At 46.1% G+C, this 25,581-nt stretch overlaps 1 protein-coding gene across 1 annotated transcript in view; it reads right to left on the minus strand.

Moving 5' to 3' along the window:
• Window positions 1-25,581, minus strand: part of LOC141073801 (uncharacterized) — a 68,125-nt gene that overhangs the window by 26,282 nt on the left and 16,262 nt on the right. The window contains exons 2-5 of the mRNA XM_073561246.1: window positions 2,806-2,975; window positions 2,497-2,676; window positions 2,290-2,413; window positions 2,111-2,208 (exon numbers count right to left, since the gene is read on the minus strand). Of these exons, the coding sequence (XP_073417347.1) occupies window positions 2,111-2,208; window positions 2,290-2,413; window positions 2,497-2,676; window positions 2,806-2,883 (480 nt within the window). The 5' untranslated portion in view covers window positions 2,884-2,975. The remainder of the gene's footprint in view (window positions 1-2,110; window positions 2,209-2,289; window positions 2,414-2,496; window positions 2,677-2,805; window positions 2,976-25,581) is intronic.

Raw genomic sequence — 25,581 nt, forward strand, 5'->3', positions numbered from 1 at the left:
CTGCTTCTGTCCTCTGTCACATCATCAATAAACACTAGTGACCCAGTGCCACTGGCAGCCATGCATGCCCAAACCATCACACTGCCTCTGCTGTGTTTTACAGATGATGTGGTATGCTTTGGATCATGAGCTGTACCACGCCTTCGCCATACTTTTCTCTTTCCATCATTCTGGTAGAGGTTGATCTTGGTTTCATCTGCCCAAGGAATGTTCTTCCAGAACTGTGCTGGCTTTTTTAGATGTTTTTTAGCAAAGTCCAGTCTAGCCTTTTTATTCTTGATGCTTATGAGTGGCTTGCACCGTGCAGTGAACCCTCTGTATTTACTTTCATGCAGTTTTCTCTTTATGGTAGATTTGGATATTGATACGCCTACCTCCTGGAAAGTGTTGTTCACTTGGTTGGCTGTAGTGAAGGGGTTTCTCTTCACCATGGAGATTATTCTGCAATCATCCACCACTGTTGTCTTCCGTGGGTGCCCAGGTCTTTTTGCATTGATGAGTTCACCAGTGCTTTCTTTCTTTCTCAGGATGTACCTAACTGTAGTTTTTGCCACTCCTAATGTTGTAGCAATTTCTCTAATGGGTTTTTTCTGTTTTTGCAGCTTAAGGATGGCTTGTTTCACCTGCATGGCGAGCTCCTTTGACCGAATGTTTCCTTCACATCAAAACCTTCCAAATGCAAGCACCACACCTCAAATCAACTCCAGGCCTTTTATCTGCTTGAGAATGACAAAACGAAGGGATTGTCCACACCTGTCCATGAAATAGCCATGGAGTCAATTGTCCAATTACTTTTGGTCCCTTTAAAAACAGGGTGGCACATGTTAAGGAGCTGAAACTCCTAAACCCTTAATCCAATTTTAATGTGGATACCCTCAAATGAAAGCTGAAAGTCTGAACTTCCACTGTATCTGAATTGTTTTGTTTAAAATTCATTGTGGTAATGTCTAGAAATAAAATTAGAAAAATGTTGTCTCTGTACAATTATATATGGACCTAACTGTATATCGGCCCCCAGGCTCACCCACCCAATTCCTTGACCACTTCTCGGCCTGGCTGCCACATTTCATGTCCTCAGAACTACAAACCCTTATCCTGGGAGACTTCAACATCCCCATTAACAGCCCCACTTCCACATCTGCATCCCAGCTCCTATCACTAACCACTTCTCTACGCCTCTCACAGCTCTCAACCTCTGAATCACACAAAGACGGTAACTCCCTCGACCTGGTCTTTGTCCGGCTCTGTTCAATCTCCTACCAAAATAACTCACAGCTTCCCCTTTCTGACCACAACATTCTCTCCTTCACGCTCACACAAATCCTCGGTCACCCCAGCACACTCCTACCTACCATACATTCAGAAATCTACAAGCCATTAACCCTCATACACTTTCAGACTCCCTATACTCATCACTGTCCCCAATCTCCTCTTTTTCCTGTCTTTATCTGGCTGTACACCACTACAATGACAGAAGCACCCTGGACAAGGTAGCGCCCCTCACCCTCAGAACCTCCAAACACAGAGTAAAACAGCCCTGGCTCACATCGCAAACTCGATTTCTCCAGCGATGCTCTAGGAGTGCTGAACGCTTATGGAGGAAAACTTGCACACCAGAAGACTTCAAATTTATGTTAAGAACCTACAACTCTGCCCTTCACCTTGCCAAACAGACCTACTACACCACCCTGATCTCCTCACTATCTCCTCACTATCCAACAACCCCAAGAAACTTTTTGACACCTTTCACTCCCTCCTCAGGCCGAAAGTACAAGCCCCTATCACAGACCTTTGTGCTGATGATCTGGCCTCCCACTTTACAGAGAAAATAGATAATATCCGTAAGGAAATCCACTCCCAGCCACCAGTGCAGTGACATGCCTGCATATGGGGTAAGCGACGTAGCAAATCAGGAGAATTATACCATGTTTCTAATTGGAGGCATTTGCTAATACTACTGTCATTACACCTATTACATATTGGGATAGTATCTTGGAGATGCGAATACCTCTAAGTATAATGTTAGTGGATAAAACAAGACTGAACACAAGACCTTCACAGCGCTGTACACATCAAAGGGAAGACCACATGACACCTTCTCTCCATCTACCTGATGATCCTGAGGAACATTGGGATCCTCTCGCTTACAGTCCTGTGGAATAAGTGGATGGGGACATCGCTCTGGTGTTGTCCTCTCACTGGACAGAACTGAAGGAACCACAAAGGGATTGAATTAATTCTTTATATACAGATAATTATAGGTCATGTGTATTTAGTCCTGTCTATTACCTGGTGATGTGAGGGGCTGGGGAACTTCCATCATGACATCCTTGTACAGATCTTTGTGTCCTTCTAAATATTCCCACTCCTCCAAGGAGAAGTAGACAGTGGCATCCTGATACCTTATAGGAACCTAACACATAAAATGATACAGTAATCACCCCGATCCCTTCACAGAGTTACTGTATAATGTCCCAGCATTCCCAGCAGTGTCACCTCTCCAGTCAGCAGCTCAATCATCTTGTAGGCGAGTTCTAGGATCTTTTGCTCATTGACGTTCTCATGAATCAAGAGATGGTGTGGAGGCCCCGTGATTGGGCTCAGGGGTCTTCCCCATCCCTCAGACAGAGGGTTATGACAGAGCTCACTAGAGGTGTTCTTCTTGACTTTGTAATCCTGGTAATGGAGAGACACATTAATAAATCTCACTACAGACAGTTCCAGAGTCCTCACCTCTCCAGTTCTGTCCATCTGTTATTCCCATAGGTAGGAATGATGTAATCTGACGTCATTAGAATCTCTCACCTCTCCAGTAAGCTGGAAGAGAATCTCTAGGGTGAGGTGAAATATCCTATCCATCATCTTATCCTTGTCCATATTCATCCTTGATGGGTCAATCAGGAAAATTCTCTTATATAGAAGATGTCCACTGAGAGGATCTAGTATTGTAGGGACCTTAATGGGAAGAAGGTGACCTGATACAAATACAAAAACATAAAGATCCCATGTAAGAAATCTACGGAGTCGTTATGTGCTTCAAATGATCACTACATCCAGTCATGTGCACCATCCTTCCCCCTTAGTTCAGACCTTGACTTAAAAAATCAAAACCCAATATAAAAACAAAGTGAGCAAATATTCTGCAGTTAGAAAATCAATAATAATAGTGGATGAAAATTACATGGGGTGCTTGTCCTAGAGCTTAGGACTGTCCTGAATAGTGTCACTGTGTCGTGGGGGGATTGCTTTTACGTTTTTTGGTTAAAAACCATGTTCACCAAGACCCCATTCAGGATGGTATTAAACTCTAGTATTAAAACTCGCAAGGCCCGTAGTCACATTTTCGTCATTTGACATATGGTAGGGCTGTAATACTAGAGGCTAGGACCGTCTTGAATATAGTCACTATGACATGGTGGTATGGCCTTTACTTTATTTTTAATCAAAATTATGTTCACCAAGAACCCTATGTTATTTTCATGCACTATTGCTATTTATTTACTTTATTTGTTCATTTAGTTTTTATCTTAGGTTTTGTCATTTTAGTGGCCAGTGAACACGTTGCATGCATGTACTTGTATTCCAGTTCATTTATATATGTTTTTGTTTCAGGTTTTCACTTAGCTCCAGCCGTGACATGGGGTGCAGGTGACTATAAGGGATACTTGTCACACTACAGCTCCATCTAACTCTCCCCTCTTACTCAGGCTACAGATTGAACACATAATGCAATGCCACCCGGTCCACACATCAACCACATTCAAAGCTGACATCACACACTGAAAAGGCGGCAAAATCCATGCCATACAAATAATATACTCATAGCCTGCAGGCCACAAACAGGTCACCTACGCAAAGTACCAATTAGTCATTATGGAGACAAAAAAGAAAAGCCATTAAAGTTTTAGGCCTTATACACAAACGGTACTGTACTTAATATGTATGAAAAAATAGAGCAAGTCAGTAACAGACTTACTAAAGATGCAAAAAGTTATAAAAACAAAAACTGAAAAAAGCAGTTCTAAGTTCTATATGTAGCACTCCTGTGTACAGTGGCTTAAGAAATCATTCACCCCCCTTGGAATTTTTTGTGTTTTGACACCATACAGCCTGGAATGTTCCTGTTTTTTTATTGTTTGCATCAGTTCATGTAAAGAAGATGCCTACAACTGTGAACACTTGGTTTTCTTTTTAGTGTGAAGCAAACGATAAATAAGACAGATTAACTAAAAACTTTGGTGTGCATAACTGTTCACCCCCAAAAGTCTGTAGTTTGTAGAGCCTCATTTTGCAGCAATTACAGCTGCAAGTCGCTTTGGATAAATTACTATGAGCTTTCCACTTCGTGCCACTAGGAGTTTTGCCCATTCCTCAAGGCAAAACTGCTCCAGCTCCTTAAAGCTAGATGGTTTCCTCTGGTGAAGAGCAATCTTCAAGCCTGACCACCAATTCTCAATTGGATTAATGTATGGGCTTTGACTAGGCCACTCCAAAACATTTACATGTTTCCCCTTAAATCACCTGAGTGTTGCTTAAGTAATATGCTTTGGGTCATTGTGTTGTTAGAAGGTGAACCTCCATTTCAGTCTCAAATTACTGGCAGACTGAAACAGGGTTTGATAAAGAATATGCTTGTATTCCATCTTTGACTTGGCCCATTTCCCCTGTCCCTTCTGCTGAAAAACATCCCAACAGCATGATGATGCCACCACTATATTTCACTGTGGGGATGGTGTTATTGGGATGATGAGCTGTGTTGGTTTGGCACCAGAGTGCTTACATTGCTAGCCAAAAAGTTCAATTTTGGTCTCATCTGACCACAGCACCTTCCTCCATACATTTTAGGAGTGTCCCACAGGTCTTTTGGCAAACTCAAAACAGGCCTTACAATTTTTGTGTGAAGGGAAAGCTTTTTTCTGCCCATCCTCCAAATAAGGCAAACCCCTATGAAGTATATGGCTTATTGTGGCTGTAGGGACAGATATTTCATTCTCTGCGTGGGAATTCTGCAGCTCCTTCAGGGTTACTTTTAGTCTCTGTGCTGCCTCTCTGATTAATGCCCTCCTTGCACGAGCTGATAATTTTGGTGAGCGGCCCTCTCTTTTGGTTTTTTGTGACACCATGTTCTTTCCATTTGATGATAATGGATTTCATGGTGCTTCGGGGGATCATAAGAGAATTAGATATTTTTTGTAATCCAACCCTAACTTGTACTTCTCAACTACTTTGTCCCTGACTTGTTTGGAGATCTCAGTGGTCTTCATGGTGTTGTTTGGTTAGTGTTGCCCCTGCTGATGCAGGCATGGCAGATGTTGCAAATGGCTTTAGGGCTAACTGGACGGTCTTTAAAAAAGCGCCAGACTTGTGAACATAAAATTTGGCATGGCAAGTTCACCCGTGTTGGTGCTCTGGGGAACACTTGCCCGCCTTGTATCTCTGACTACCCCACTGTCCACCACCTTGTCTTCCACTTCCACACTCTGGTCCTTCACCTTGGTAACTGATGTAACAACACCACTTGCTGGCAAGTGTCTTATCATTATCCACCTCTTTCGATAGTAATTGCATTTTCCCACCATTTTCCCGCCTTCTTGTGAGCGTAGTTGCTCAAATATTTGGACATTGCTACATGCAACCTCATGTTCCACTTGAAAAGAGCAGAGTGAGAGGTCAGAATATTTAAATGCAAATGTGAACAGCCTTTCGGGGTGTCCAAATGTAGGATCACTTGTCTCTGGGAAATCAGCATGGTGAGAGGAAGGAAGATTATGTGGTTCAGAAACACCGCTACTGAGACTTTACCATGTGGAAGACATGGTGGTACTGGAAAAGTGACTGGAAGCATTATCTGCTATCCATCCAACAAACTTTTCACACTGGTCTGGCTTCAAGAGTGATGGTCTGCGCCCCCCTACAAAGTGGGACAGGAAGCTAGATTGACATGATGTGTGTTTGTTGTGCTCCCTTGGCAGGCACAGTTTCACCTTTCCCACGGCATCTACGTTCACCATTATGTCCACTTCCCCGTCCCTTACCACAATAAATGCCATATAAAATTCACTGCTGAAAAAAATTTGCAGTATTACCATTGCAAAAAAATTTGCACACCTCAGATGGACTGGTTACACTGCAGGAGCAATATAGTGATGCTATTGAGATCCAACCACGTATAGCTATACAGTGGGGAAAAAAATATTTAGTCAGCCACCAATTGTGTAAGTTCTCTTGTTATGATTGAGTCACCGTAGGAGGCAAAAACAAAAATGCTAACTAAGTCCAGAAAACCAGAGAGGTTGGCAGCTATCGGATAGCAGACCCCTGATCCTATCACAACAACTAACAGTAGCCGTGGGGGGTTCCTACGATGCCCTAGACCCCTCGATCACAGCCGGAGAATTAAATAGGCCTAAAGAAAGAAAGGGAAAATCTAAACTGCCCCAGAGCAGACCCCAAAGCAATAGGCAGCCCCCAACATATAATGACGGTGAAGCAAGATGAAAACACTAACACAGACAGAAAGATAGACTGAGCAAAGACGGGGCCCCAAACTACCTAGATAGGAAAGGACAGGAAGGCTGCTGTCTGCAATCCGTGAAAAACCCTATGAAAATAAGAGCCAACAGACTGACAGTGAAAAAGGCCCTGAAGATGCTAGGCTTCAAAAAAGCTATGTCAGTACTCAGGAATATTCTGAAGACAGAGCAACCGGCAAAAGGAGATTCAGCTCATCCCAGCAGGGAATGGCAGAATCCAGAAAAGCAAGGAATACAAACACAAAACATAAATGCAAACAGGCAAAGCAGAAACTTAGCTTTAGGGAAGCAGGAATCAGACTGGTGTCCTAGAAGTCCACAGAGAAATCACCCGCAGGGCAGAAGGGCGTCGGCAGCCTTATATCCAGTCAGTGACTCCACTCAGCCAGTCATCCTCATTAGACTCAGGTGCCTGATAATCAGGCTCATTAACTTCCTTTACCAGAATAGGGAGTTCACCAGACCTCAGTGACAAAGGGGAAAATGAACTCACAACATTCTCCCACTTAAAAAGGTGAGAGAGGCCTGTAATTGACATCATAGGTAAATCACAACTATGAGAGTCAAAATGAGAAAAGAAATCCAGAAAATCACCTTGCCTGATTTGGCAAGATTTTTTTTGCAAATTATGGTGGAAAATAAGTATTTGGTCACCTAAAAACATGCAATATTTCTGTCTCTCAAAGACCTGTAACTTCTTAAGAGGCGCCTCTGTCCTCCACTCATTAATTGTGCTAAACCCGGTTCTGGAGCTGCCCCCAGTTCTGGTACCTCACCCGCTCCTGTACCTCTGCGAGGTCCCCGTCAGGATCCTTGCTCTCTCTGTCCCTCGGCATCCTGCTGCTTCTCTCTCCCCCACTTCCTGGCATGCTGCCAGCAGGCCTCCAAGGAGAATGCTTTGGACACGCGCACTTATCTCCGTTCTCTTAAAAGGACAGTACGCATTTTTTGAAAATGTCAATTAATCTGTGGCAGCGCACTGATTACTACTTCTGGCCCCTCCATCATAGGGAGGGTGCTGGAGCAACAAGTATCTACTCTTGTTATATCCAGTTCTGTTTCTCTTCTGTCTGCGCTGTTATAGCATTCCGTTTGGCACTCTGCTTTGTAAGGTAGCGCTGTCATTCGGGTAGGGGATACTCGCTTGGCAGCCAAATAATCAGATCCGGCACAGGTTGTCCATAAAACAATCTTAGTCCATGCGGTTTATTCATGCATCATAAACCATCAAAGCAATAGAAAACAGCATAGCGTCCATGACAGAGCTTCACTCTGTCCAGCCTGTGGTCACACAGGTTATGCGATGTTCCATATGCTGGCTCTTCAGCCTCACAGTTATCTCACCCATCAGGGTTTCCTCATGGCTGCTTCAGCTCACTGCAGACGTCCATTCCCTCCAGAGAACTATCAGGCGTGTGCAGCCATTAAACACAGCGTTCACTTGCTGTCAGGAAGACAGCCCCATCTCTCTCAGATGGGACCTTCCAAAACGGACCAACCAGGTCCCAGCATTCACTCCATGTGACCTACCCTGGCCACCTTATATGGTCCATAGCCACGCCCACAGGGGTAACATGGCTATGACCTCATCACGGGTCCTTCAACCACTCATACACACTTTACAATAGAGTTCTTAAACACATCCCCTGGGTGGGGTTGTAGGTAACTGCGCCTGCCCGTCTCACTAGCTACCTGGAGACTTCTCCCTGTCACACTGGAATGAAAGATCAGCTCTGCTGACCAGCACATAAGCAAGCCTCCATCCCAAGGCCACCCACCTTGAGATACATAACGATCCTTTAGCACCCTGCTCCTGTTACCACTCTGGACAAGGTTATCCAGTCGTCCTGGGACACCCACACAGCACCCCCTAGTGGACACAGTGGTCACTACACCACATACCTCCCCCCTCTGTTCAAACTTGTGGTGTTGAACACACAACATTACACCAGGATCTCGAGACCGGGCACTCATTACACCTTGCCCCACAGGTCGAGAGAACTGTCTCCATCTGTCATACGGCCTCATCCCTACGTTAGGCCTCCCCCGCCCCCAGCGGTCAGAATATCAGTCGTTATCTTTGACCCGCCAGTCACGGTGTCATGATCCCTGTGCAGGTTTTTGAGCTGCACGTCAGGGGTTAATGTCTGACGCTCAGTGCAGGTTTTGACCTGCACACCTGGGGTTAATGATTGTGGCCTCTCTTTGGTTCTGGGAGAGCTTCTTAAACCCCTGGGAAGCACCAATCCCTGTCAGTTATACTTTTGCCTTTGGCCGAGTGTGGTGACCTATGTGTGCCTGTGCCTGTTCGTTGTTATAGCTTGTTTATATGGTTCTGACCCGGTTCTGTTCCCCGTTGTGAGTTTGCCTGTTGATTCTGTACTGCGCTACCCTCTCTGTGTATGACTCGTTGCCTGTTATCTGACTACTCTCTGCTCGCCCCTATTGTACCTTGCAGCTATCTCTGTGTATGACTCATTGGCTACGTCCTGACTATCCTCCCTGTCTATGCCCCTTGGTAACTTTGTCTCACAGTTACCCTGCTAGGAGTTTTCTGCAGCTCCTAGCTCTCTGGAGTTTAGGTCACGTCCCCAGCAGTCATGTGCTTCAGGTCCTGTTGTTCTGAAGTACGCACCTACTCGGCTGCTGCCCACTCCACAGGTATCTTTGAGCACAATTCGCTTTACTCAGGACACGCGCACTGGCTCAGTGAGCAAGTTCAGTGCGGTGTTCCTGACATTATAACTGACCTTGAATTTTTCTTTCTCTCCTCACTTCTGCAGCATGGACCCAATGTGTGCTTTATCTGAGCAGGTGAAATGCTTGACTCAGTCGCTGCAGAAGCTTAGTTTGGAACACCAAGCTCTGGCCCAGTCCCAACGGCGGGTTGAGGACTCAGTTCAGGGGGTGCTATCCGCAGGCTTTCAGTAGGTGGGGAATAGAGATGTCATTTTAGTTCCACCCGAATCCCCGGTTAAATTGCCAGATACGTTTGCTGGTAACAAAGATGAATTCAGAGCATTTAAGGAGGGCTGTAAGCTCTTTTTCTCTTTGAGACCCCGCTCCTCTGGGGATGAGAAACAGAGGGTGGGGGTGGTTATGTCCCTGCTTAGGGGGTCCCCACAAGCCTGGGCATTTTCTCTTTCTTCTTCTGCCCCAGAGAGAATGTCTGTGGATGCATTTTTTTAAGCCTTAGGGCTTATTTATGATGAGCTTGATAGAGTGCATTTGGCTGAGGACAAGGTGATGAGTGTCTGTCAGGGGGATCACTCGGCCGAGTGGTTCTGTACTGAATTCAGACATTGGGCAGCCGAGATTTCTTGGAGTGATGCCACCCTCCAGGGGCCTGTGTGAACGTCTGAAGGATGCCTTGGCACTCCATCCTCCACCTGACTCCCTGGAGGATGCCATGACCCAAGCAGTTCGCATGAATCGTAGACTACGGGCTAGAGGCGTTATGCAACGGGAAACACCATTATTCTTCAGTGGAGATGAGACCCGGACTCTTCCTGTGGCTATGGAGGTGAGCGCTGTCTCCTGTGAGGAAAAGGAAAGAAGATGCCACTGGGAGAAGCAGTTGTGCTTATATTGTGGGGAATCTGGACACTGGAAGAAGGACTGCCCCTCCTGTTCATCATCCTCCAAGATGGCGGGAAACGCCCAGAACGGGGAAGTAGTCGAGGAGGCTACCCAGACCTTCAGGTACAATTTTCCTCACGTGCAAAAATGCTGCTGCAGGTGGAACTGGAACTTGGTAATGGTCCGGTTCAGACTACTGCTTTTGTTGACTGTGGTTCTGCTGTGAACCTGATTGATACCAAAATTATGACTCTTAATAAGATAGCGACAGTCAGGCTTCAGGATCCTGTTAAACTTGTGGCAATTGACTAGTCCCCTCTTACCCTGGACGGTATCTGTTGCAGGTCTGAACTTTTTTCTCTAAAAGTGGGTTCCACTCATGTGGAAAAACTAAGTTGTCTTGTGCTAGATAACTTGCCTGCAGGACTGGTACTGGGGATGCCTTGGCTTCAACGCCATAATCCTACCATTGATTGGGTTACAGGGGAGATCACTCAATGGGGATGCAAGGATAAATGTGGTAACCTGGGACACCTTGTTAACGCTGTTAAATCCGTATCTGTGCCATCTGTCGGTCTGGAAGGTATTCCGGAGTACCTGAAGGATTTCAAAGACGTTTTTTCCGAAAGTGAGGCTGAGGCGCTGCCACCAAATAGACCCTACGATTGTGCCATTGATTTAGTACCCGGAGCCAAGTTACCTAAGGCTCGATTGTTCAATTTGTCTGGGCCTGAGCGCCAAGCCATGAAGGAGTACATAGCTGAGAGTCTTCGCAAAGGGCATATCAGGCCTTCTGTGTCACCCGTGGCAGCAGGGGATCGTCTTTGTGAATAAGAAAGATGGTGGTTTGTGGCCGTGCCTCGACTTTCGGGAACTTAACAAGATAACGGTAAGGAACACTTATCCACTTCCCCTCATCCCAGACCTATGTAACCAGTTATCTGGGGCCCAATGGTTCTCCAAATTAGATCCCCGGGGGGCCTACAATCTGATAAGGGTTCGGGAAGGGGACGAGTGGAAAACTGCATTCCTCACATCAGAAGGACTCTTTGAAAACCTGGTAATGCCGGTTGGGTTAACTAATGCGCCTGCTATTTTCCAGAATTTCATCAATGTGGTGTTTTCTGAACTGATAGGCCATTTTATTATTATTTATTTGGATGACATTTTGGTGTATTCCCCGGACAGCCAATCTCACTTGCAACATCTAAAAACCGTTCTCCAGAGACTCAGGGAGAACCAATTGTTCGCTCAATTGGAAAAATGTTCGCTTTTTGTACAGGAACTGTCATTTTTGTGGTTGATTGTGTCCTGTGAGGGGTTTCGTATGGATCCTAAGAAGGTGCTGGCGATCACTGACTGGGTTCAGCCTCGAGATCTCAAGGGGCTCCAGCGCTTCTTAGGATTTGCGAAATATTATCGGAGATTCATTACAGGTTTCTCACAAGTGGTTAAACCACTCACGGATCTTACCCGGAAGGGCGCTGATGTAAAAAATTGGTCTGTACTTGCTAAGGAGTCCTTCTCAGCTATTAAGAAATATTTCATGTCCGCCCCGGTGTTGGTCCAACCAGACCCGTCCAAACCATTCATTGTGGAGGTGGATGCTTATGAAATAGGGGTGGGGGCAGTGCTGTCCCAGGGTCTGGCCACCCTTACTAATCTCAGACCCTGTGCCTTCTTCTCCAAGAAGGTCTCTTCAGCCGAGAGAAACTATGATGTAGGCAATAGGGAACTTCTTGCGGTCAAGCTGGCGCTTGAGGAATGGAGGCACTTTTTGGAAGGGGCGGCTCACCCAATCACGGTTGTCACGGATCACAAAAATTTGGCATACCTTGAATCTGCTAAGAGGCTTAGTCCTAGACAAGCCCGTTGGTCACTTTTTTTTTCATGATTTCAGTTCTCCATTACTTTTCGACCGGGGTCCAAAAATGTTAAAGAGGATGCCCTGTCCAGAAGTTTTGACCCGGTGTCTCCCCCGAACAGCCATCCTCCATTCTTCCCCCAGGGGTGGTAGTGGCGGGGGTCTCATCTGAGTTGGAGCAAGAAATTCTAAGGGCTCAGGTCCTAGCTCCAGCAACAGGGCCAGGGGATAAATTGTTTGTTCCAGATTTATTGTGGCCTAGACTTCTGCAGGAGTTTCATGAGTCTAGGCTGAGTGCTCATCCAGGTATCACGGCCACTAGAGAGGCAGTAGCCAGGGGGTTTTGGTGGCCTTCACTAAGGTCCGATGTCAAGAAATTTGTTTCTGCTTGTGGTGTGTGTGCCCGTTCCAAAAGCTCGCATAACCGGCCGGCTGGGGAACTCATACCTTTACCGGTTCCTGATAGGCCATGGACTCATCTTTCCATGCATTTTATTACCAGCCTTCCACCTTCCAGGGGCAATACCGTGATCTGGGTGGTGGTGGATAGGTTTTCTAAACAGGCCCATTTCATTCCCTTGGCAGCATTACCCTCAGCAGAAACATTGTTAAGGTTGTTTGTGCAGCAATTGCGATTGCATGGGGACCCCTGAACGTGGTGTCTGACAGAGGTGTGCAGTTTGTAGCCAAATTTTGGAGGGCGTTCTGTATGAAATTGGGCATCTCACTCTCCTTCTCGTCGGCATATCACCCGGAGAGTAATGGTCAGACAGAACGCACAAATCAATCCCTGGAACAAATTCTCAGGTGTCTGACCTCCGCCAGACAGGAGGATGGATGTGATGCGTTACCGTTGGCGGAATTCGCTTTTAACAGTTGGGTGAGTCAGTCCACCAACATATCCCCATTCCTGATTAACTATGGGTTTAATCCGCATTTTGGGGGGCTTTCACGGGTGGATTCCGGTTGTCCAGGGGTAGAGGGGTCCATTCAACGGTTAAAAAACCTCTGGGCTGAAGTCCAGCGTAATATCTCTCGGGCCCAGGGGAGGTACAAATATTTTGCTGACAAAAAGAGAGCCTCGGGAGACATGTTTCAGGTGGTAGAAGGTTTGGCTTTCCACACGTTACATCAACTTAAAGGTACCATCAGCTAAGTTGGGATCAAAGTTCATTGGTCCGTACGAGATTATGGAGATAGTCAACCCAATGGCATATAGGTTGCGTCTCTCCGCCACCTTAAAAATATCCAATGTGTTCCATAAATCTCTGTTGAAATCCATAGGGTCTGTGAAAGAGGACTCCGAGCCTGTTGATCCTCCAGTGCTGATGGAGGGTCAATTGGAGTATGAGGTCGGACATATTGTGGACTCTCGGCGGGTGCGCCGCTCTTTGCAGTACCTGGTCCACTGGAAGGGATGTGGACCAGAGGAGCGCTCATGGGTCCCTGCTCGCTCTGTACATGCAGATCGCCTGGTTCGGGCTTTCCATGCCAAGTACCCGGGGAAGCCTGGGGGTCCAGAGGCCACCTGTTGAGAGGGGGGTACTGTCATGATCCCTGTGCAGGTTTTTGAGCTGCACATCAGGAGTTAATGTCTGGAGCTCAGTGCAGGTTTTGACCTGCACACCTGGGGTTAATGATTGTGGCCTCTCTTTGGTTCTTGGAGAGCTTCTTAAACCCCTGGGAAGCTCCAATCCCTGTCAGTTATACTTTTGCCTTTGGCCGAGTGTGGTGACCTGTGTGCCTGTGCCTGTTCGTTGTTATAGCTTGTTTATATGGTTCTGACCCGATTCTGTTCCCCGTTGTGAGTTTGCCTGTTGATTCTGTACTGCGCTACCCTCTCTGTGTATGACTCGTTGCCTGTTATCTGACTACTCTCTGCTCGCCCCTATTGTACCTTGCAGCTATCTCTGTGTATGACTCATTGGCTACGTCTTGACTATCCTCCCTGTCTATGCCCCTTGGTAACTTTGTCTCGCAGTTACCCTGCTAGGAGTTCTCTTCCAGCTCCTAGCTCTCTGGAGTTTAGGCCACACCCCCAGCAGTCACGTGCTTCAGGTCCTGCTGTTCTGAAGTAGGCACCTACTCGGCTGCTGCCCGCTCCACAGGTATCTTTGAGCACAGTTCGCTTTACTCAGGACACGTGCATTGGCTCAGTGAGCAAGTTCAGTGCGGTGTTCCTGACACACGGTCTGTCTGCGTTGTCAGACACTGTTTAGTCACCATCCTTTCTCTATCTAAGCGTCTTGTAGCAAATGGTACCCCACCATGTCTAAGTTTGCTTTTCAGTGCATTAACCTCACGGTTCATTGCACCTCCTGTCTCTGTAACATCCTCCAGTTCACACTGTAATCTACGGTGCAACGTATTGGCACGGTGAGCCTCTTTCTCTGCTTCTTCCACCTGGCGTTTCAGCTGTTTCAGACGCACATTATTTCCCTCCGCCAGGTCTTTGTACTGCTCAGAACTACGCCTTTCATCATCCATTTGCCATAGTACAACCTTCAGTTTCTTCTCCGTACGATGTACTTGTTTGCTTGCAGATTGTCGCACTTTAATTTCCGCCTCAAGCTGTTCCTCCAGTTGTGCAACCTTTGCTTGTATCTCCTTATTCTGGTGAACTAATTGTTGACGGGCACTCTTATTCTTCTGAGCATTACTACGTTCTGTCTTCAGATTAGCATTCATATGGTCAACCTGAAGTGTCGCCTTTCTCAGCCTGTCATTGGCTAATTCAACATTGCCTTGTTCTTCCTTCACTTCTTCTTCCAGCTGAACAATGCGAGACTCTAACCGCCTCTTTTCTTCCAAAGCCAGAGCATCTTTACCACTGTTGTTGGCAATCACATCAGCCAGTTCATCTCTTTCCTGCTGTGCTTGCCTTTTAGCATGCTCTGCAGCAGCAAGCTTCTCTTGCATATGGATCATCTCTGCTTCCATACTCTCCAGTTTCTTCTTGTCTTCACTCTGTTCATCACTCAGGCCTGGCCACTGTAAGTCTTCGTCCCATTTCTTCTCCCGCAGAAGAACTCTTACAGTTTCTGTGAGTACTCCTACAGTGGGGAAAAAAAGTATTTAGTCAGCCACCAATTGTGCAAGTTCCCCCACTTAAAAAGATGAGAGACGCCTGTAATTGACATCATAGGTAGACCACAACTATGAGAGTCAAAATGAGAAAACAAATCCAGAAAATCACCTTGTCTGAGTTGGCAAGATTTATTTTTCAAATTATGGTGGAAAATAAGTATTTGGTCATTAACAAAAATTCATCTCAATATTTTGTTATATATCCTTTGTTGGCAATGACAGAGGTCAAACGTTTTCTGTAAGTCTTCACAAGGTTGGCAAACACTGTTGGTGGTATGTTGGCCGATTCCTTCATGCAGATCTCCTCTAGAGCAGTGATGTTTTGGGCCTGTCGCTGGGCAACACGGACTTTCAAATCGCTCCAAAGGTTTTCTATGGGATTAAGATATGGAGACTGGCTAGGCAATTCCAGGACCTTCATATGTTTCTTACGAAGCCACTCCTTCGTTGCCCTGGCGGTGTGCTTGGGATCATTATCATGCTGAAACACCCATCCATGTTTCATCTTCAGTGCCCTTGCTGATGGAAGGAGGTTTGCACTCAAAATCTCATGATACATGCCTCAGTCATTCTTTCATGTACGCGGATCAGTCGTCCTGGTAGCTTTGCAGAGAAAGAGCCCCAAAGCATGATGTTGCCACCCCCATGCTTCACAGTAGGTATGCTGCTCTTTGGATGCAACTCAGCATTCTGTCTCATCCAAACACGACGAGTTTTGTTTCTATCAAACAGTTCTACTTTGGTTTTATCAAACCATATAACATTCTCCCAATACTCTTATGGATAATCGAAATGCTTTCTAGATAACTTCAGACAGGCTTGGACATGTACTGGCTTAAGCAGGGGAACATGTCTGGCACTGCAGGATCTGAGTCCCTGGCAGCGTAGTGTGTTACTGATGGTAGCATTTGCTACAGTGGTACCAGTTTTATGCAGGTCATTCACTAGGTCCCCCTGTGTAGTTCTGGGATTTTTGCTCACCGTCCTTGTCATCATTTGACCCCACGGGGTGAAATCTTGCGTGAAGCCTCAGATTGAGGGAGATTATCAGTGGTCTTGTATGTTTTCCATTTTCTTATTATTGCTCCCACAGTTGATTTCATCACACCAAGCTGCTTGCCTATTGCAGGCTCAGTCTTCCCAGCCTGATGCAGGGCTACAATTTTTTGTCTGGTGTCTTTCAACGGCTCTTTGGTCTTCACTATAGTGGAGTTTGAGTGTGACTGTTTGAGGTTGTGGACAGGTGTCTTTTATACTGATAACAATTTCAAACAGGAGCCATTACTACAGGTAATAAGTGGAGGACAGAGGAGCCTCTTAAAGAAGAAGTTACAGGTCTCTGAGAGCCAGAAATCTTGCATGTTTTTAGGTGACCAAATACTTATTTTCCACCATAATTTGAAAAATAAATCTTGCCAAATCAGACAAGGTGATTTTTTGGATTTGGTTTCTCATTTTGACTCTCATAGTTGTGGTCTACCTATGGTGTCAATTACAGGCCTCTCTCATCTTTTTAAGTGGTAGACTTGCACAATTGGTAGCTGACTAAATACTTTTTTCCCCCACTGTACCTCTTCTCTGAGGGACTTATTCAGACATTGCCACGATGCCAGGTGACCTTTGAGCTCGAAGACTTCTTTCTCTAGCTCATCTAGTCTGTGCTCCCTCTCTCTCTTAGAGTCACAGTCACCCCTACAGTCTGAGTCAAGCTGATCATCCAAGAGAACCCTCCAGCTACCCTCTGACCGTGTGTCCACTCCAGTCGTCTCATCTCCCAGCCCACCATCCGTCATGTCACGAGTAGTGTTGAGCATTCCGATACCGCAAGTATCGGGTATCGGCCGATACTTGCTGTATCGGAATTCCGATACCGACTTCCGATATTTTTTCAATATCGGAAGTCGGCATCGGAATCGGAAGTTCAAAGTTGATTGACAGCCTGACGTCATCATGATGCGCGGTGTGTGCGCATCATGATGCGCCGTCATTTCGGGCCTTCCGGGGGTCTCTGCAGGCCTGCCGGGGGGCTGTGTGGACTGCCCGGGGTCTGTACCGGCCTGCCGGGGGGCTGTGCCGGCCTGCCGGGGGGCTGTGTGGACTGCCCGGGGTCTGTACCGGCCTGCCGGGGGGCTGTGCCGGCCTGCCGGTGGTCTGTGCACCCTGTGGGGGTCTGTACCGGCCTGCCGGGGGGCTGTGCTGGCCTGCCGGTGGTCTGTGCACCCTGTGGGGGTCTGTACCGACCTGCCGGGGGGCTGTGCCGGCCTGCCGGGGGGCTGTGCTGATGTCCGGGGGTCTGTGCAAGCATCGTCCGATGGGACTATAAGTCCCATCTGGCGATGCCTGCTACCATGACAGTGATTGACACATTAGCCAATGATGGGACAGTAGTAGTCCCATCATCCGGCTAATGTGTTAAATGTTAAAGAAAAAAAAAAAAATACTACATACATACTACATACATACCACATATATACTACATACATACTACATGCATGCTACATACATACTACATGCTACATACATACTACATATATACTACATGCATGCTACATACATACTGCATGCTACATACATACCACATATATACTACATACATACTACATGCATGCTACATACATACTACATACATACTACATGCATGCTACATACATAACACATATATACTACATGCATGCTACATACATACTACATACATACATACCACATACATACTACATACATACTACATGCATGCTACATACATACTACATGCTACATACATACTACATATATACTACATGCATGCTACATACATACTACATGCTACATACATACTACATATATACTACATGCATGCTACATACATACTGCATGCTACATACATACTACATACATACCACATATATACTACATACATACTACATGCATGCTACATACATACTACATACATACTACATGCATGCTACATACATAACACATATATACTACATGCATGCTACATACATACTACATGCTACATACATACTACATACATACTACATACATACTACATGCATGCTACATACATACTACATGCTACATACATACTACATGCTACATACATACTACATATATACTACATGCATGCTACATACATACTACATGCTACATACATACTACATATATACTACATACATACTACATGCATGCTACATACATGCTACATGCTACATACATACCACATACATACTACATACATAGTACATGCTACATGCTACATACATACTACATATATACTACATGCATGCTACATACATACTGCATGCTACATGCATGCTACATACATACTACATACATACTACATGCTACATACATACCACATATATACTACATACATACTACATACAATACATTCATACAATACATACATAGACATACAGTACATATAACATAGAGTAACATACTTACCAATACTTGTCACATTGTTCCCCGAAGCCATTGTCTTTTACGGAATAAATATTAACATAACAAACCACAAAAATACTCACCCACGATCCGAAGCAGTCCACGAGTGTGTCCCACGACGATCTTGGGTAGAGAACTGCAGCATCAGCTGATGCTGCCGTTCTCTACGGGCTGCAGGAATCCAATGACGGAAGGTAGGTATCCTTCCGCACTGTATTCCTCCGCCACTTAAAAAAAAAAAGTCCCAAGTCTCACTTTATGCCATTGCTGCGTGGGAAATTCCCACACAGCAATGGCATAAAGTGAGACTAGGGACTTTTTTTTTTTTTTTTTAAGTGGCGGAGGAATACAGTGCGGAAGGATACCTACCTTCCGTCATTGGATTCCTGCAGCCCGTAGAGAGCGGTCGCATCAGCTGATGCTGCAGTTCTCTACCCAAGATCGTCGTGGGACACACTCGTGGACTGCTTCGGATCATGGGTGAGTATTTTTGTGGTTTGTTATGTTAATATTTATTCCGTAAAAGACAATGGCTTCGGGGAACAATGTGACAAGTATTGGTAAGTATGTTACTCTATGTTATATGTACTGTATGTCTATGTATGTATTGTATGAATGTATTGTATGTAGTATGTATGTAGTATATATGTGGTATGTATGTAGCATGTAGTATGTATGTAGTATGTATGTAGCATGCATGTAGCATGCAGTATGTATGTAGCATGCATGTAGTATATATGTAGTATGTATGTAGCATGCATGTAGTATATATGTAGTATGTATGTGGTATGTATGTAGCATGTAGTATGTATGTAGTATGTATGTAGTATGTATGTAGCATGCATGTAGTATATATGTAGTATGTATGTAACATGTAGCATGCATGTAGTATGTATGTAGTATGTATGTAGTATGTATGTAGCATGTAGTATGTATGTAGCATGCATGTAGTATATATGTAGTATGTATGTAGCATGCATGTAGTATATATGTAGTATGTATGTAGCATGCATGTAGTATGTATGTAGTATGTATGTGGTATGTATGTAGCATGTAGTATGTATGTAGCATGCATGTAGTATGTAGTTAGTATGTATGTAGTATGTATGTAGCATGCATGTAGTATATATGTAGTATGTATGTAGCATGTAGTATATATGTAGTATGTATGTAGCATGTAGTATGTATGTAGCATGCATGTAGTATGTATGTAGTATGTAGTATGTATGTGGTATGTATGTAGCATGTAGCATGCATGTAGTATGTATGTAGTATATATGTGGTATGTATGTAGCATGCAGTATGTATGTAGCATGCAGTATGTATGTAGCATGCATGTAGTATATATGTAGTATGTATGTAGCATATATGTAGTATGTATGTAGCATGTAGTATGTATGTAGCATGCAGTATGTATGTAGCATGCATGTAGTATATATGTAGCATATATGTAGTATGTATGTAGCATGTAGTATATATGTAGTATGCATGTTGCATGCATGTAGTATATATGTAGTATGTATGTTGCATGTAGTATATATGTAGTATGAATGTAGCATGTATGTAGTATGTAGTATGAATGTAGCATGTATGTAGCATGTAATTTTTTTTTTTTTTTTTTACATTCAACACATTAGCCGGATGATGGGACTACTACTGTCCCATCATTGGCTAATGTGTCAATCACTGTCATGGTAGCAGGCATTGCCCAATGGGACTTGTAGTCCCATCGGACGATGCCTGCACAGACCCCCGAAGCCTGCACAGACCCCCGGCAGGCCGGCACAGCCCCCCTGCAGGCCGGCACAGCCCCCCGGCAGGCCGGCACAGCCCACCGGAGCCTGCACAGACCACCGGCAGGCCGGCACAGCCCCCCGGCAGGCCGGCACAGCCCACCGGAGCCTGCACAGACCACCGGCAGGCCGGCACAGCCCCCCGGCAGGCCGGCACAGCCCCCCGGAGCCTGCACAGACCCCCTGGCAGGCCGGCACAGCCCCCCGAAAGGCCCGTACAGACCCCAGAGAGGCTGTACAAGGCAAAAACAGGGTTTTTCTTATTCCGATACCGGAAGTCCCATAGACTTGAATGGGACTTCCGGTATCGGAATCGGCGATACCGATACTTTTTTTTAAGATCGGCCGATCCATTCCGATCCGATACTTTGAAGCATCGGACGGTATCGCTCAACTCTAGTCACGAGACATCAGGTCCGTAAGTTGGGCAGATGTACCCCTTCTTCCGGTCACTTCTACCACTGACCTGTCCAGCTTAGCAGGTGTCACAGTCACCATGTCTGCTAACCCAACAGTAGGAACGTCTCCATCCTCCTGCCATATATCATCAAACAAGACAAAGTCCCGACCACGCTCAAAGGTATGCACTATGTTGGGTGGCATGCTACCACCTTGGCACTCCTCCTTTGTCATCTCAATCAGGACCCTGTCCACCGTATAATTCACCATGACCCTGTGGTCGCAGCGAACCCTGACGTTTTTCTCGGTCAGAGATAAAACGAGCGGAGTTCCTGTCAGAGTCACCTGACTCTTTGAGTCCAGCCTACCAGAGACTCCTTCCCAGTGCAGCATCACGGTACACACCTGTGGCCCGTCGTTATCTGGAAAATACATGCCGCACTCCTCAAAAGACACACTGTGGTTCCCCAGACATGTCCACTGAGGTACCCAGTGCTGCACCTTTTGCAAACTCGGCCCCTTTCTGGACCACATCCCAATTTGGGTCACCGCCCCCTTCTGGGACTGCACCCCCTTTTGGGCTACCACCCCGATTTGGGTCACCGCCCCCTTCTGGGACTCCACCCCCTTTTGGGCTACCACCCTGATTTGGGCCACCGCCCCCTTTCGGGATTTCCCCATGTCCATTTTACCGGTCTTCTTAGACCGCAGTTCAAACAACACAGTTTATGTCTCTTACTATACCACACAAGTCCTTGCTGGCACCACCACAGCTCCTGCTGTCACCGATCTCCGACACCACCGGCTGCCATTCACACACAGTTGCTGGTGTCACCTTCGTAACCCCACCGAGTTACCGGAAACCGCTTGTCTCCTTCGTAACTCTCCAGAGCCACCGCAGCTGAGTTGAGACAAGAAAAAAAAAAGACCACACAAAACTCAAGTGTCCTGTCTGTATGCTATTCAGGACATTCCGTCACCGCCTGAGACCGTCCAACACACAGGGCGCACTGGGTGCTATTCAGGGAGCCGACCCTCCTCCCAGGGTTTCCCAACACACCGGCCTCACCAGGTCCAGTGGCTCAGCAGGTGCTCTTCAGGACATCCGTCTCCACCTGAGACTGCCAAACACTCATGCCTCACCAGGTCCAAGGTCATACCACGTGCTCCAGGGATCCGATTCTTCTCCCAGAACCTCCCAACACTGACCCTCCAGGACCTTGCTCACTGAGCCCTCCAGGTACACAGTCTTTCCCACTGACCCAGGTCAGTACAACACAAATACCTGTCCGTTACCTGTGTCGGCCACACAGGTCCTCGGGTACCTCATATCCGCAGAGACACCCTAGCAATCACCAGTCTCTTTCTCACTGACCCCGGTCAGCATTTCACACGGCTTTCACGACCGTCACCTGCTGGCCGCATAGGTTCTTGGACCCCTCTACCACAGAGATGTCCTATAAGTCTCTTCCACTGACCTGCTGTCAGTATATCACATGGCTTTCACAACCGTCAGCCCTCCTGGCTCAGCGTTGCCAGCACTGCACCGTGTGCTTTTTGGAAACCGTTGCCCTTAGCAACCGAATTTTGCAGCTCTCTTCCGTTGCTCCTAGCAACAAGGCTACAACATTGCCCATAGCATTCTCCACCAATTGTAAGGTAGCGCTTAGGAGATAGGAGATACTCGCTTGGCAGCCAAATAATCAGATCCGGCATGGATTTTCCATAAAACAATCTCAGTCCATGCGGCTTATTCATGCATCATAAACCATCAAAGCAATAGGAAACAGCATAGCATCCATGACAGAGCTTCACTCTGTCCAGCCTGTGGTCACACAGGTTATGCAATGTTCCATACACCGGCTCTTCAGCCTCACAGTTATCTCACCCGTCAGGGTTTCCTCATGGCTGCTTCAGCTCACTGCAGATGTCCATTCCCTCCAGGGAACTATCAGGCGCGTGCAGCCATTAGACACAGCATTCACTTGCTGTCAGGAAGACAGCCCAATCTCTCTCAGACGGGACCTTTCAAAACGGACCAACCAGGTCCCAGCATTCAATCCATGTGACCTACCCTGGCCACCTTATATGGTCCGTAGCCACGCCCATAGGGGTAACATAGCTATGACCTCATCACAGGTCCTTCAACCACTCATACACACTTTACAATAGCGTTCTTAAACACATCCCCTGGGTGGGTTTGTAGGTAACTGCGCCCGCCCATCTCACCAGCTACCTGGAGACTTCTCTCTGTCACATTGGAACGAAAGATCAGCTCTGCTGATCAGCACATAAGCAAGCCTCCATCCCAAGGCTACCCACCTTGAGATACATAACAATCCTTTAGCACCCTGCTCCTGATACCACTCTGGACAAGGCTATCCATTCGTCTTGGGACACCCACACAGCGCTCCCTAGCGGACACAGTGGTCACTACATCACAGCTTATACTGTTTCCACAGAATATCAGTGACCAGTTGTTCGGCTATCCTAAGAGGACATCTGTACCTATATACTCAAGTGCCATCCTGTTACGCCATTCGCCATCCAAACCCCTGGACAACGCTAAAGTTGCTGGAGCCAGCTTCCTCCCATCTACCCGGAATCTGACTACCCTCGCCAGAGACAGCTTCATCTCTCATACCTGTGTCCAACGGTCAGCTCCACCATATCTATAATATCTGTTTACCTGTTTATCCCGCTGGGACAGCTGCCACGTGTCCAGGGTCTAACTGGGGGTAGCACCTGTGTCCCCCAGGTATTCCACTTTGGTCCTGTTTGAGGGATCTTACTACGGATACCTGGGGCTCACTAGTTACGTCCCCTTCGGAGCCTCCCAGACTGAGGTCCCGAGGTTCCACTCAAAAAATAAAAAACGAATGTGAACTTCATCACTTGTGCCTTTCGCTTCCATTCGTTACAACCTGTAGTAATGGCATCTGTTTGAACTTGTTATCAGTATAAAAGACACTTGTCCACAACCTCAAACACTCCAAACTCCACTATGGTGAAGATCAAAGAGCTATCAAAGAACACCAGAAACAAAATTGTAGCCCTGCACCAAGTAGGTAAGTTTTTTGCAATAATTTGCATTTCACATAAACTGACTATTAAATACACATAGTTGTGGCCAATTTGATTATATGAAGGAGGTTGGCTGGAGGTTATTAGTGGCTCACAGCTGCTTAGCACATACATTTTAAGGTTTCTTCTCTGCTCCGCTCTGTTGTCAGGGCGGGACTGCTGATGTCATTCTGATTTACAGCTGGATACCCGCTGCCTAACGGGGAGAGCCAGCTGTCAATCAGAATGAAATCGGAAGTCCCGCCCCATCGACAGAGCAGACCGGAAAAGAAACCTTCCCTGTGGAGATGTGAAGTCAGCAGAGGCTTCTGAATCCCTGGCAGGTTCGGTCTGTGCCGTGGAAGAACTGTGCCATGCCCAACAGTTACCCTGCAATTGCCTGACTGTTAGTGCTTAGGCACATTTTTTGTAAAATTCCAGATATCCCCTTTAATAATAAACTCCTTCAGATTCATTCATATACTCTCCAAATCCCTGTAGTAATCACACCCCTGATCTCCCCATCCCATTGTAGTGCAATAACCATAGCCCACCAGAAGCCCTCTTCCTCAAGTATTGTAGTAAACTACCCCCTTGCAATAAATACACATTCCATAGAATATTAATTATAACCCATAATCACATAGCAGGAATTATTCCCCAAAGGAAGTATAATCCACACCCCATAGCATAAATAATTAGACTCCCCATTAGCATCTCTTCACCCCATCCCATAGGATCCAGAGTGCAGCTATAAGGGTGACCCGACAAGATGCCCACTGACTGCAGCGCTCTACAACCATGTCTTGTCCTCTTCTGTCTCATCCGGCCTGGGCCATGGACAAATGATGAGGTGGCGGCCTGATGCGGGAGAGCTCTCTGGCAGGTAAGAAAATGGCCTGTCACATAAAGTGTACTGTACCATGCTCACGCATCAGCTGATGCGGCGATTTAAAGTTACAGCACCGCTTTATCACCCAGCGGCAGGGTGGATAAAAATCAATGTTTTTTTAAAAAAAATCAAAAAAATCGGATTTTTTTGATTTAAATTGGATTTTTTTGATTTAAATCGGATTTTTTTCAATAAACTGCTTTTTGAGGAAAATATTTTACCATCCAAAGGTTCTTCCATCATGAGATAAAGCTGAGTTGTTTAACTCAGTAGAATAAAGGCTGTATATGTGTAACATTCACAATGCCATGCTCTTCCAGAGGTTTCTGTAGGATTAGTGGGCAGTTTCTCTCCTATATTATCACAGACGCTCGCTTTACTTACGCAGTTCTCAAAACTGAATTTGACTCCGCAGAGGTCCCAGCCTCTTCTTCATGGCAAAAATGTTACAACATGAACAGAGTTGAGAAAAAGACCTTAATCCTATTGTTCTACAAACCTATGAATACAGAATCAAACCCTTCAGTGCCAAGTCCAAGAAGTTAGACAATATGTTTCTGATTGTTTGGAGTGGAATAGATCTGCACAACACAAGAAGAATGTGAATCTAAGTGTGAGGAGGAGGAAGGGCAAGCAGACAAGAAAATGAAAGTGAAACTTTGAGCACAATACTGCAGCATAGCCACAGACAGACAAGTCTGGATCTGTTTGTGTGTACGATCTGAGGTTTATTACATTCTTTCCTTATAATGGCAGCAGGCCGTAAAAGAGACCCAGTTTGGGAATATTTTAATGAAGCTCCTTCGCCTATCGGTAAGGCAGGCATGCGTGCAAAATGCAAACGATGCAACAAAGAGATGCAAGGCCTGGTGGCGCGAATGAGGCAACATCATGAGAAGTGCGGTGATGAAGATGACCAAAGAAACACTTCTGAACAGGCAGGATCTT

Source organism: Dendrobates tinctorius, unplaced genomic scaffold (genome assembly GCF_039654945.1).
Source record: "Dendrobates tinctorius isolate UK_male_01 unplaced genomic scaffold, ASM3965494v1 ptg000014l, whole genome shotgun sequence".
Lineage (NCBI taxonomy): Eukaryota > Metazoa > Chordata > Amphibia > Anura > Dendrobatidae > Dendrobates > Dendrobates tinctorius.